This window comes from Sardina pilchardus, chromosome 15 (assembly GCF_963854185.1).
Source record: "Sardina pilchardus chromosome 15, fSarPil1.1, whole genome shotgun sequence".
Taxonomy (NCBI): Eukaryota; Metazoa; Chordata; class Actinopteri; order Clupeiformes; family Clupeidae; genus Sardina; species Sardina pilchardus.
The window spans coordinates 10,167,013-10,181,024 of record NC_085008.1 but is presented as its reverse complement, the minus strand read 5'-3'; the positions used below and the strand labels follow the sequence as shown (position 1 = coordinate 10,181,024).

At 42.0% G+C, this 14,012-nt stretch overlaps 1 protein-coding gene across 1 annotated transcript in view; it reads right to left on the bottom strand.

The window, feature by feature from the left end:
* Positions 1-565: 565 nt before the first annotated feature.
* nlgn1 (neuroligin 1) overlaps positions 566-14,012 on the bottom strand; it is a 149,522-nt gene continuing 136,075 nt past the window's right edge. The window contains exons 5-7 of the mRNA XM_062555984.1: positions 5,045-5,257; positions 2,596-3,385; positions 566-1,436 (exon numbers count right to left, since the gene is read on the bottom strand). Of these exons, the coding sequence (XP_062411968.1) occupies positions 623-1,436; positions 2,596-3,385; positions 5,045-5,257 (1,817 nt within the window). The 3' untranslated portion in view covers positions 566-622. The remainder of the gene's footprint in view (positions 1,437-2,595; positions 3,386-5,044; positions 5,258-14,012) is intronic.

The following is a 14,012-nucleotide window of genomic DNA, read 5'->3' as shown; positions in this document are numbered from 1 at the left end:
GCTCTTTCCCTTTTCCCACCTTTTATGGTCCTTATTCCATATCTTACAATGCCTTGTCTGTTTCCTGCAGGGTTACACATGCCTGAATTGGGTAAGCAGCATCTCCTCTCTTCTCTTGAGAGTGTAATCTAGAGTGCGATGCCTCAGGAAAACAATATTTTCTTTCATTTACAAAGGGCCTCCCACACTTCCTTTTGTCCTCTTCCTTGGATTGCTGAATTGTAATCCGAGGGTAACATCTCTTGCCAGAAAAGGAGTCTGGCATAGTCACAATGTTGAGTACTTAAAAAAAAAAAAAAAATTATGAATATCTTTATTTGTTTTCCATTTTTTAACTGAAATATTCTTCCACGTTTCTCTTTAAAGTTTCTTTCCTTTTAATATAAAATGGTACTATCTGTCCCAGAAAAATCCCTATAATTCCTATGAGTCATATTCACAGGAGTGGAAATATTCCACAGCTCTCTTTCTTCACTCAGTGTGTTGGCTCCTGTATTTATTTGTGTGGATCTGTGTGTTTGTGTGTGTGTTTATGTGTGTGTGTGTGTGTGTGTGTGTGTGTGTGTGTGTGTGTGTGTGTGTACATGTGTCTGTGTGTGTTTAGCTTGCAGGGTCCCACAGGCTATACCCTGGTCGTGGAGTGTGAGTGTGGATGGGGGTGAGGCAGCGTGTTGTTCTGTCCGCTCGAGAAGGTGTTGAAGGAGTGGAGGGAAGTGAGCCCTGGCATGGTGTTAGGGATCATGGTGATGGTGTTTGGCGTCATGAGCGGTATGTCGTCTGGCGACCGTCGCATGGCTAGCGTGTAGTCGGGCGGGCAGGCAGTTCTCAGAACCACCTCGTGCGGATGCATGGCGTCACACTCGTGGTCCAGGTCCGTGTGCTTCATCTGCAGCGACATGATCTCCTCCTCCTGCGTGTGCGCCAGGTCGTTGGCCGTGTTGCGCTGCGGGCTGCAGCGCCGGTGCACGTCGTGCCGCCGCTTGTCCTTCTTGTAGTAGAGCGCGGCGAAGGCCAGGATGTTGAGGAAGAGCAGCGAGGCGCCCACCGCGATGGTCACGCTCAGCTCCGTGGAGTAGTCGCGCTGGTCCACCTGGAAGGGCTGGCTGTCCTGACTCTCGGTGGGGAACGGCGTGGGGTTGGGCCGCTTGGTGTTGACGGGGATCTTCTTTGGCGTGCGCGGAGTGACCTCCGGCGGCGGGACCTTGGTGGTGGTGGAGATGATCTGCGTGACCTCGTTCAGACTGTGTAGGTGGGGAACCAGCTCCAGCCACAGGTTGACCTTATTGGCCCGGTAGTGCTCCTTGACCCGGGGCTTCAGGCCGATGTGGAGGTAGAGCTGGTCCTTCTGGTTGTACCGTGACCAGGCCACCTCCTCAAAGCGGTTGGGTTTGGTGTGGATGAACTTGGTGTCTTGGGGAACGGGCTGGTTGGGGTCTCTGGAAAGTAAACAGAATGTTGTGTATGAGCAAACGGCTGCAAGATTATATATACTCGTATAGAAAAAGCTTGCCGGGTGATTGATTGATGTTCTAGTGGCACGGAGGCTGAGCGTATTCTAAATGACCTCACCATCACAATGAGAGCATAAATCTCCCATGTTCTCGGTATGAACTTGTAATTGACATTTGTGTATGCATGTCATTACAGTGCTGGGTGGTCCCAGTGGGCACATATTACAGTAGAAAGGAGCAATTGTCCTCCATCATTTCCAGAAAATAATATAATTAGTAGCAGGAACACATGCCTTGAGGCAAAACAGTAAAACTCTTAATATTCTTCCAGCGAATATTACAGGCTGCTGACAACTCACACTGCTTAATTAACTTGTCTCTGAGTGAAGAGATGTCATGTTTGAACCTTATACAAATTGATTTCCTGTCATGGTTTCAAATCATTATAATCCCCATCAGACGTTTCAGAGGAACTCCTCTCATCACCAGCTCACTTGCTCAGGTGAAAGTTAAAACAGCTTTGAGTGTGTCTACTTTTAACACCTTACTAAGCATAATGGTGCAATTAAAGCATTGCCAGCATGACATCAGCAACAATATTGGTAAAAGACACCCTTTAACATGTTAGAAAGCTTCCATCGTCGCCAACTGGACTGTGGGTGATGTTTGCAAGCTTGTATGATTTTTAGATGGGTAGCTGGCTTTTAGAGCAAAACTTCATAATGCTTCTTTAAGTTTTTTCAAACCTTAATGTTAAACGAATTGGCAGGAAATTGGCAAATGAACACAAACTACCCCAAAGTCAGATGAAGGCAGTAGCAATTTCTAGGGAATAGTTCCGGCAGGCTTAAGCACCCAGAGACACACCAGTGATTTCTCTGAGTGGGTGCAGTTATTATTTTAGGTGTAGGACATTACACGCCTGACAGGACTGAGCCAAATTTGCAGCCTTTAGAGAATTAGCCTCCCACTTATGTCAAAGCCAACAACAGGTGATACAAACATGAATCTGTTTTTATGCTGTAATAAACGCTACATGCAGTAATGCTTTTAATTTGCTCAAAACGCATTTCAGAGTGCTTCCTGGCAACAGGTACACGTCTACAACAACAGTGATGGCTAAAACAGTTAACAACACACTCACCCGGTTTTAGCAAAGTTTGTCCAATACGTCATTACCACAGCACTCAGCATAACGTCGTTCTTTGAGAAGTTGCACGGGAAGAGCTCAGTTGGTCCAATCATGGGCAGGCCGAACACGTACGGGATTTCATCGCCGTGGGCCGCGTCTGCCCAGGGCGGCACCTGCTCCGTCTGGCAGTGATGGTAGAAGGCGTAGAAGTAGGTGGGAGACCCGAAACTTGAGTGGAGATCGGCCGTGGCCACAGCTGGGGCCACCCACTGGTGGTCGGTGAACAACGCAAGTAATGTCTTTCTCCGCGTTTCCGGGTTGTGTCTGTCTGCCCAGTCCGTGTACATGAACTTAATCGTCTCTCGCAGGATGTCCTTGCCCTCGGGATAACCGTAGAGGTCATCGACGAAACTGGAAACGGCGTAGTCAAAGTCGTTCGCCTGCACGCCGTTCTCATTGTCCACGATGAGCTCCACAAACTTCAGACCTTCCCCTTGGTTGACCCCCAGCATGATGTCGTAGTTGAGGAACTCGCCCTGCTCCATAAGGATCTGTGGATCATCTGGAATGACGTCCCCATCGATAACAGGTCCAAATGCTATGTGGTAGCGCGCAGGCTGAATGTCTTGGTCCACTAGTTCTTTATAGTGCTTCCTCTGCAAGCACTCGACCAAGTCCACAGTGTCCTTCAGGTTGCAGCCCACCTTCTTGGCCAGCATACGGGCATATTTAGCAGGCTGGAAGCTCACCGCCCAGCTGGACAGGGCTGAACCGCTCTGTGCTATAGCTCTCTGAAAAAGTCCTGCGGAGAGAAAAAAGGGCTATTTAAATGGAAGAGCTGATGCCATTTTTAATCGCAGTGAATACATCTCCTGTTGTTCGAATTATAGACGGGATGAGAAGGGACTGTCATATGTTTTTTCTCAGTCAAAAAGGAACAACTCCCTCAGGTAATGTGTCTTTCTGAGCACCGAAAATATCATTAGCAATTTAGGGAATGTCACTCTGGTTTGTTTTCTTTGTTGTGCAGCTCTGAGGTTTGTTCAAAACAGTTCCCTGCTTCCATTTATGGATCAAAATACCTCAGACGACAGTCAATCATGTAAAATACTTTTAAAGAGATGAGACAACCAATTTAGCTCCAGAAGAAAATTACCTGTAGGATTTAAGACCACTTTCAGTTTTTATAGCTGCATCAAATGTTTGCCTATTTTAGACCTTGGTACTTATGTTAGTCTTGTTTTAGCACATCCTTTTCAAACTGTAAGAACATTGGGTATGGAGGTCCAAGCAGTGCCCCTATCATTCATTTTACATAGGACTCCCTCAGTGTGTCTGGGGCAATAGATCAATAGATATGACAAATACAGACACAATATTCCACTGAGGTTAAGCAGACACCATGCAAAGACATGCAGACGATGGAGATGAAGAGAGGGCTAAGGTGAACTAATCCATGTTGCTATGACAACCTGTAGGATGTTAGGCATTGAAGCCACTGTAATGCATACAGTACATCCATTTTATGTGTGCTAAAATCTGCTTCCGTTTGTGACTGCAAGATCCTTTGCCCATTGCTTGACCAAACTTAACTACACAAGCCATACAACAATCAAACTAAATCAAAAACTAGCTAACTAATTTGATTTAATATTAAACAGAGTAGACACTGTAGCATGCAGCCTTAGTAGAATTCTTGCATGCAAACTTCAGGTCTAATCACAGAAGATTGACTGTAAATCACCAATAGAAATGTCCTGTCTTTCTTAACCTCATGCCATGTTGTTTCATTTTCTTAATGCTCTATATCGTCCCTCTAGGTAGGCATAATGTCCACTGGGAACAACATTTATGTATAAATTAATTGCATAGGTTATGAAGTCAGAATATGTTTAACAAATTTCTGTCTGTTCCAAGCTAGCCCAGCTGTTCATTCTGTATTGACATTGTGGATCAGGACAACCTAATAACAAATTAGATTCTTTGCATTGTTGTACTTGGGGTTTGATAGTATCATCCACATTCAGCGCTGCATAAATATCAATTTCATGCTGATTTAATTGCAGATTCTAAATTTGACAAATTGCTACATGTATATATTTCCAAAACTCCTTTAACTTTTTAACAAAATGTTAGACATAAACAGATTTCAATAACATAATATAAATGTGATAAAAGGACACATGAAAACATCCCACAGGACATTGAATGTGTGAGTCTGACATCTCCTATGCAAACATATTTGAATGTTTTAAATAAATTTAAACCGAATGGGTTGGGCAAAATGCAAAACAGCTAATTATGCATGCAAGCAGGTCAGAAACACACAAAAACACATTATGCACAAAGTCTGTCCCTGGCATTTAAGAAACGTTATTTCTGTGCACCAGGCATCAATCTGTAACAAGCACTGGCATGCAAACGCCCAAATTTGTGAAAAGTTGCAGCCTCTGCATTATACCTTTGGTTGAATTGCTCCAACGGTTCCCTTCAGAATAATGGGATAGAGTCAGCAGGTTGACGCATGAAGCGCCAGCCCCTGATCCAAATACAGTAATGCGCAAAGGGTCACCCCCAAAAAAAGCAATGTTTTCACTGGTCCAGCGCAGCGCTTGGATTTGATCCAAAAGGCCATAATTCCCCTTCGCAGCTTGGTCTCCTGTGCTCAAAAAACCTGAAAGACATAAAAAGAGGAACAGACTGAATATGCGGGAAAACATCTCACACTCAGGGTGAAAGAAACCCACTCTGCATAAAACCGTCTCCAAAATAAAACTTAAAGCTTGACCCTTTACAAAGGATTGTCATTGAAAATGTTAAAAGCTGCAGTGTAAATATAAGTCAAAGCTAAATTTATAACCAATCAGTAAAACACAAACTGACAAAGTAGTTCTAGCAGCATACTTTCTAACATTGTATAATGTCAATATGCTTTACATTTGCATACATTTGTTATTGCACATTGCATATTTCACAACTGTTTACCACTCTTCTTCCAAACAGGCCTTGTTCAAGGGAAGAGGTGTTTTTTTCAAACAATCACAAAAGAAACACAGTACTAAAACAAATCTCCACAAATTGCATCTCTGACTTTGAATCCCTGGTTACTGACCAACAGCTTCTACAGTTCATTAACAGTGATGATACTTTTTATGTCCTCCAGAGGTAACCAACATTTAATAGTTGTTTGTAGCAAAGTACTCACAATTGGTCTGACCTCCCTTGACAAAACAAATAGAGCCTAATGACATCATTAACAGAGGTTGAGGACTCATTTGCAATGGCCTGCTGGTAACAGTACACTTGAGGGGAATCCTTTCTTGAGCAGAAAAAAAATGTCTCAAAATGCATTTAAAACACAACAACAAGTCTGGTATTTGCTGATACTTTTCTGAGCTTCCACTAGTTGACAGAATTTCTTCATAATACATTCCCAAAGGTGTAATATTCTGTTTTAGGAGATTAAAAAGCCAACCAACATGGGGCTCACCCGCCACTGCTCAGCTTAATTGTAAGTCATCATTGCAGTTTCATCCTACGGCTTTTCAAACTCGGTGTAGCCCAATTAGCAAGACAACAAATCAATTCTCCCTAAAGACATCAGAGGAAAATCACTGATTTAGTCAAATGAATGCTCAGTCTCTTGATGGTCATCCTTTGATATGCCTAGCCAGTCCTAAACCATTGCTTCTTGGGAATAAACTGTGTCTCAGTAGGATGTTTTTTTCACTTTGGACATCAAGGCACAGGGTAACTATTCTATATTGCATACGTTTTAACTGAAGCACACTCAATTTTATCAAACCAAAACACAAAACCTGTGACATGCCGTCATGTGTTACACTAATTCTACCATACATGTCACAATGAGAGAGAAAGGGGGGCGACAGGCATCAGCTTTGGATCTGCACACAACCCTGCCTTGGCACCTTTTTTAATTGAGTTTTTCATTTAAATTGAATTCATTTATTTTTGTTTCTACATCAAAGGCGGATAGATCCCTGAGAAGCGACAGCAATCTACAAGCACGTGTTTAATTGATTCCATTTAGCCGAGCTGAGCCAGGACGGAGTGGACATCAAAAAGAGGCCAGGCACGGACCTCGAAAATGATTAACAATCAGATGCCAGTCTGCCCGCCACTGGTGCCCGTGGCTGAGTACAGGAGAGAGCAGATTTATCTGAGCAGGTGGGAATCAACACACTATCTGCACTCAATGTGGAAAATACAATGCCCTCAAGAGGGAAGAAAAAAATGGATTCCCTTTAACCAGCAACTGACAAATGTTGTCTGCAGAAAGTAGTGCAGTCAAGTAGTTTACTTGCTATGCTTGCTGTGTTTATCAGGTGAATTCATGGTTTTGTCAATGCTACCAAATCCCTCTCCAAGGACAACCAAGGCATTAGCAATAAGCGTATCTAGTTGCTATGGTGATGCTGAGTCGTATGGCTGTGGTATGAGGTACAGGTGCCCTGTGTTCATTTCTCTGTGAATAAGAAGCAGCACTAGACTCTGAATGTTAAAGCTAACAAACAAAGTGGGTAACAGACATGTACAGTACAGTATACCGTGCAGTATGTCTGAATGCTTTGACATTGCATTCAAATGCCGTTCCTCTCCATACTTCTTGACAGTTACGCACAAGGTTTACAGATATACACCTGTCTTGACTACGCATTCCTTTTTCAATCAACAATGCGGTATGCATTCCAGCAAAATATAGTTTCACATACAGTTGATGAGAAATTCATCAGACGAACAGGTGCAGTTTGCACAGTCCACAATGCACCTTTACTGACCTGCATTAATAGATGTATACACAGAGAGAGGCACACAGGAAAACAAGATATCACATTTGCTGTCACTGAATCAAGCAACTTCAGTTATAATTTGGCTTCCCACGAGTGTAGTGCAAAACATGGCATTTAAATCTGCCAGTATCTGCACTAACAAATAATAAAGCCCAGCAGTGTCTCACAAGCACAAAATGAAAGGGGGGAATAATTATGCTACCAGCAGCGACAACATTCACAACTCTGAAAAACCATGTAAAAAATCCAGATAAATACAAAGAATGTACTGACACACAATGTCTTTTGTATAACGCTGTCTCTATGGGTACAACAGTAGCAACAGAAAATGATAAAGGATGAATAAAAAACAGTTAGATAGCCATGTATTGGTAGACATGTTTGTATTAGCTACAGAGAGAGATCATTTCAGTGAATGGGAAGACAAGACACGTTGTGAATCAGCAGGTGGCATTGGGATAGTTGTGTGGCTTATTACTGTGGGTACTGTTCTTTTGTTAGCCAATGGTCAGCAGGTAACATTTCTAAATGTTTGTTCCAGGAAATTAAGCAATGGTACAAAAGGCCCTCATGCAACTGGGGGTCAGTCGCAGGTGCAATATGCATTTTGCTAATCATACACTTCCAATCTTACATTTATGCACTGGATGTATCTCTTGTGTGGTGTGATGGTTTGAATTGGGAGCACAGATTGAGTCTTGCTGTATACGGGCACATAACCTAGAGAAAGAGAGCTACGGCAACTGTCAAAGACCCCGTAGCCTCTCCTCTGTTCAAGGTTAGGCATCAGCGAATGGCAACAAATCCAGCCAAGTCCTTAAAACTAATCTATTGTGATGTCTGGTACCCTTTCACACCACCCCCCAAAAAACAAATGGGCCCTGGGTGTGTGCATGTTCCTAAAAATATGTACTGTGATCAAACAGAGGCAGACTCATTTTTCACCAGTGCTGTGCTCAAACATCATTTAGATCTCTGGACCTTGCAACTGTGACGGCACTCATCTGTCCCAAAGTTAGGCTCCCTCCCAGGTCTATTACTTCTTGTAAAAAAAAAGGAAGTGAAAGGAAAGGGGGGAAATGCACTAAAATAAAGGAAATAAAAAGACAATGGAAAAGGCCAGCGACTCAACCAGAACCAGTGATGCCCATTAGGCAGCAATTGATAATGGCTCTGAATTCAGGCATGTGAACAAGGACTGCCTCCTGTGGTGACTGGTGGTAATGAAACAATTCAAGTCCCCCTTCTCTTACACTGTTTTTTTTATGTTTAGCTGGTAAAAACGCAGCAGCTCCTCTGATTCCTGGTGCATTCAACTTGACATCCCCTCTCCGATTTAATGCTCCGTAACACATAAATCTTGAAAACTGCAGCCCAAGGCAAAATACATCCAATTATGTGTCTCCATTTCCCTTTATTCCTTCTGCTTTTCCTTCCTCACACAGACCACGAAGGCAGCATGCATGCTTAATAGCAAATAAAATAAACTAAAACAAAAATTCTCATTTGTATGTTTAAAGCAATCAGTTTACCCAATTTAAATATTGCTAAATAATATACACACACTCTCTCTCTCTCTCTCTCTCTCTCTCTCTCTCTCTCTCTCTCTCTCTCTCTCTCTCTCTCTCACACTCACTCACACACACACACACACACACACACACACACACACACAATGTCTAGTTTATTACATGAAAAAAGCAAAGAATCCACCACAGAATATAGCTAGAGGCATTGCTATGGACAGGCCTACAAAGTTAACTGTACATTTTAATAATACAATACATTATTACATAATCACAGCATTGTACCTAATGCCACGGTGCATTACTTTGTATATAATGTATAGAATGTGTGAGATTTTCATATACATAATTTGTCATTCCTGTTTCTATCAAAATTAAAGCTTGCTACTTGCTAATATGGTGCATGCATGAGCTGTCCTTTGACAAGTATCAAGCTTACATCTTGAATCAGTTAAGAGCCTGACTTACAAACACATGGTCCAATACATCTGGGAAAGTTACTTCATACTAACATGTCTTCATAAAAAGCATTACTGCTTCACACTGATAGATGACAGATCTGCCGCAGTCCCATGGCATAGGACTGACTCGCAGGCAAAAATGCATTATACATTACACACTCCTATCAGGGCCATTCACCGTATTCTGTATCTGACATGGCGGTGTTTGGTTGAATCAGTAACGGCTTAATTGTATTCTGTCCCAGCTGAGCTACACAGAGAGACTAATGAAAGCTAATGCAAACACTTGCTCTGCACTTATTCCACTCGGATGACTTTGTTAAATGAATGCCCTGTGTCTAGGGGGAAATGAAGGGGGGCCGAGGTGGCAGGGCTGGATGTACAGGGTTATGGGGTATTCAATCCTTTGGCTGCCAACACACTTTTAATACATGACCTATACTGGTAAAAATGTCTAAACACAGTTGAAATATGATGTTGAGTTTTAATAAAGCAGTGTTAAGCAGTCTGTGTCCTGTCTCTGTCCTGAAGAGCAGCTAAACGCTGATTGTAGACAGTGACTGCCATAGTATACTTAAAAAACTTGCCTGCTTAACTGTTTGGCACTATGACTAGTTTCTCCATCCTGATGCTTGGTTTAGACAGCTAATAATAAACACATGGGTTTGGTAGCTATCCATGGTCCTGGGATGCGTATGGCAGAGATTGCATGAGCGATGAGTGGGATACTGTACGTAGCCATGCTTGAACACAAGACACCGGAAGCCCACCAAAATAGCATGGAAGCATCCTAAAATAGCTAACAGAGCAGTAAGCGTGAAGTTAGTGTGGGTAGACATGGAATTCTTCCAACACGTTGGGAAAGCAGTTGGTGTGAATATCAGAAGTGATGAGTAGACCTGGTATATATCTGTGCAAGCAACCTAAATTAACGAGCCTATTGTGGCATAAGAATAGGGTTGGCACTCAAAACCAAAAATGTGATTATGGGAAATGCATGCTGGATAAGTGTATCTTGGTGATGAAAATGTTAATGTGTTGAAAATGTAATGATGTTATGGAAGCTGAGAACTGACCATGTGGCACAGTAGGACTGCAGAGACCTGGGAGTGAGAGCTTAGAAAGCCAAGTTACTATATATGTACAGGGGAAAGCTGAGAGGGTGGATTACTGAGGGAAAGGCTTCGTTTTGGGATCTATGAGTGAACAAGCTAGCGCTGGATGGTTCTCTCCCCAGGAAATCCTTATTGGTTTGATCCCCAGGAAAATCCTCTTGTAGAGCTCTATATCAAGTCCACTCCAATAAGAGTCTTAATTCCTGAGACTTTTGCTTGATTGGAAGACATAAACATGGTGGTAGGTGGTGAGTTTACTAGTTACCATTATTGAAATTCAGATGTTTAGATACAAAAGACCATGTAAAAAGTATTTTGATTCGATGCTCTCATTCATAACCCTTTCAAATGAAAACCTTAGGATTACCTTGTCCATATGCATTTGAAATTTTTTTAAAATTTCCAATGTATAATTGTAGTCAGTCTATTTAAGAGGTCATAATTATAACCATGAGTACATATATAAAGGATAATGGCTGCTGAGGTGCCCTGTTCTACCTGTATCACATAGTCATGCCTTTATAGCACGCAAAAAAATGCTTAAAAAAGTGTTTTTAAGCATTTCCATTTTATAAGAAGCTAACTTGTTCAGTTTGTTGTACAACTTTCTTTGGGGCTAACAGCGATAGCATGAACAGTTAGCTTGTTTATAGTTTCATTGTTGAGAAGCGTGCTCCCAGGCTCAATCGTCGTCCTACTATGGTTGTTATAGTTATTGTCATAGTATTCATAAGCATGGATTTAGAACAGTGGTTGAACTTTTTTTAACCAGATCTACTTCATACAGTAGGTGTCCCGTTATTCAGAATGAATAGCCGCCCCACCTGCAATCAGAAAAGAGTGTTTCTTCTCTCCGGGGTGATACGGTATAATAACATCTGGCTATAGTAAAAGATGATGGTGAGACCTTATGTCGTTAGTTATAATACATACATTTGAAGGTGTCATGGCAGCCTATATACTTAACTATGATAGCATCTTCCTGGACAAGAACAGAGGTTCTATAGATACAGAGCAACACTGCCTCCCTAAGAGCCCACTCTCTTTGAAATGTGCTTCTGTGGTTCTGCTGCCTCTAAACCTGATCTGAATTGTTAACCAGCTAGGCTTCCATAGAAAAGAACAACATTTGCATACAGATAACAGGTCTCTGCAGAATTACATATGCCTGCTGCAAGAATGGAGAAAGGGAGAGAAAGGAAGAGAGAGAAAGATATAAAATGTGAAAGAGGGGAAGAGGGAGGAGCAGAACCATTTTTTTTATATAAAAAAAGGGAAATTCTAAACGTAGAATTATGTAGTCTCACCCAAAAGTAGGCTGAAAATGATATATTTTTGTGATTTTTTTTGCGAACTAAAAGCGAGTTCTCCACTTCATGAGAGGTCAATTGGGTGGCACAGAGACAATGGTCTGGAAATAAACATCGGCCATTAGAGGACAACACAAATGCTGTATTACAGCCTTGGTGCTGATAATGATCCAAGCTTGTCTGGGGAGACATGGGACTGCTCGGGTCTCTGCTCCCTGAAAAACACATCTACAAATGACTTGAGAAACCTGTAAGGGTCCTGCGGGCAAGGTCTCCCTAATGAGCCCAAACGACAGAGGAAATGATGTTGAGACCAAGTCCTCGTTGCCGGCTCCCCTCTAGTCATAAACACATGGGCTTTGAAAATGTCATTTCAATTCTCTAACAACAGCCACCATGGCTGGATGAATTGATGTGGGCCATAGTTGGTCAGGTGGGAAGACATTGCGCCTAAATGATGTTTAAAATGATTGCATCAGATTTATGGAGCTGCTTTTTCCAGATTACACATTCAGTGTGGGTCCCTCATTACACAAGCAGATGAAGACCATGATTAAAGCCAACTAATGAACGTTCAACATCTAAACATGCCAGCCAACATATAAACATATTGTTGAATGGCCGCTAGTTTCAGATCAGATTTCATTTGAACCTCAAACATTGTGACATGTTTAGAGAGTGGAAGACACAGGGCAGTCCGTACCACTTTAGATGTACTTATATGGAATGGACCCCACTTCACAACCCTCTGCATAAGTCCAGCACAGTTACACAGAACAGGTTTGAATTTTTTATTTTATTTATACTAACCATAATACCCTAGTATATTGTGATTCAAACAATAGAATAGCACCACATATGACAGAGTTTGGGCTTTTTGGACAAGGCCTGCTAGCACTACTGCTACACTACAGACCATAGCCAACAACCACAGTCGATGCGATAACATAACAATGATTCTAGAGCCAGATAGTCCATTTCTTTCTTCCTAACTCTTCAAACTTTAGCTTGAAACATAGCAGCTAAATCAGATCAAACAAAAGTTCTCCTTTGTGGTTGTTTCTACATTGAAAAAAAAAAAAAAAACTTATGTGGGAGCCTCTTAGATCTAGTTCGCAAAGGGAGCTTTTTGTTTTATCAAAGCTAGCTTTTAATGATTACTGATTATGGTAGATCTGAAGTAAAGTGCATTTAAGGTTCAACTTATAACATTTTATCTAAATATTAAATAGTCTACCATACAGTATTGAAAATCTGACATTAAACAATCAAATGGATTTGCTGTTTATAGAGTTGTACACCCAATCAGTATTATAATTATCAGGGGGTAGAAATGAGATGTCAACAGGATGTGTATGTGTGTTTCTGTGGGGGAGAAGGGAGAAGTAAGTATCAAATAACAGCTGAAGGGACCAGTGGAGGTAACCATGTTTGACAGCTGTGATGTCTGCAGCCCTTGCCTGGGTCGAGCTTGCATGGCCAGGGACCCATTGCCCAGCCCAACTCCAGCAGCTGAGGCATTGCCAGATACGAGTTAGCGTATCCTCTGACACCCAGCCAGATGAAATGTCACTGCTCCACCCACACCTCCTCGCGCGCAGGGTTTAGACATATCTATTGATCGGGCCCCTGTCCACACCTTTGGGGGACTGATAATTGTATGTATTATTCCATACTGACTGACCTGGAGGTTGTCACTGACTTTTCTCAGACTTTGGTGAGCAGCTTGAGAAAAGCTTCAGAGACTTTTGTGGATAGCTAGATCCCAAGATAGGAGAAATACTGTATAGAAAACCATTAGCAAGGTATTTCAGCTTTTCAGAAAATAAACTGCTTAAACAGTAGACAGCCCTGGTACTGCAGGTCTGTCAGACACCATACAAAAGACTTGATAAGGTCCTAGTTTTCCCAAACAGATCATGAACAAGAAAACTGAGACACTATACATTCCCGATGTAGCACCACAATTCATGTACTGTATACCTCAGGTGTTATTTGCAGACATATTGTGTTTTCTTGGCATCTTGAAGGTGCAACAAGATATAGAGGGGAAATATTTGCCTTACAAACTTGTTTGAGTGACAAGAAGCCCTTAGAGAAATCTCCCTAATGCTCCAATAAGCTCCAAGACTGACATTTTTTCTAACAAAATATAATTATTAATAGAAGAGCATGTTGCAATTTGCTATTCACTGTTCAACTGTGC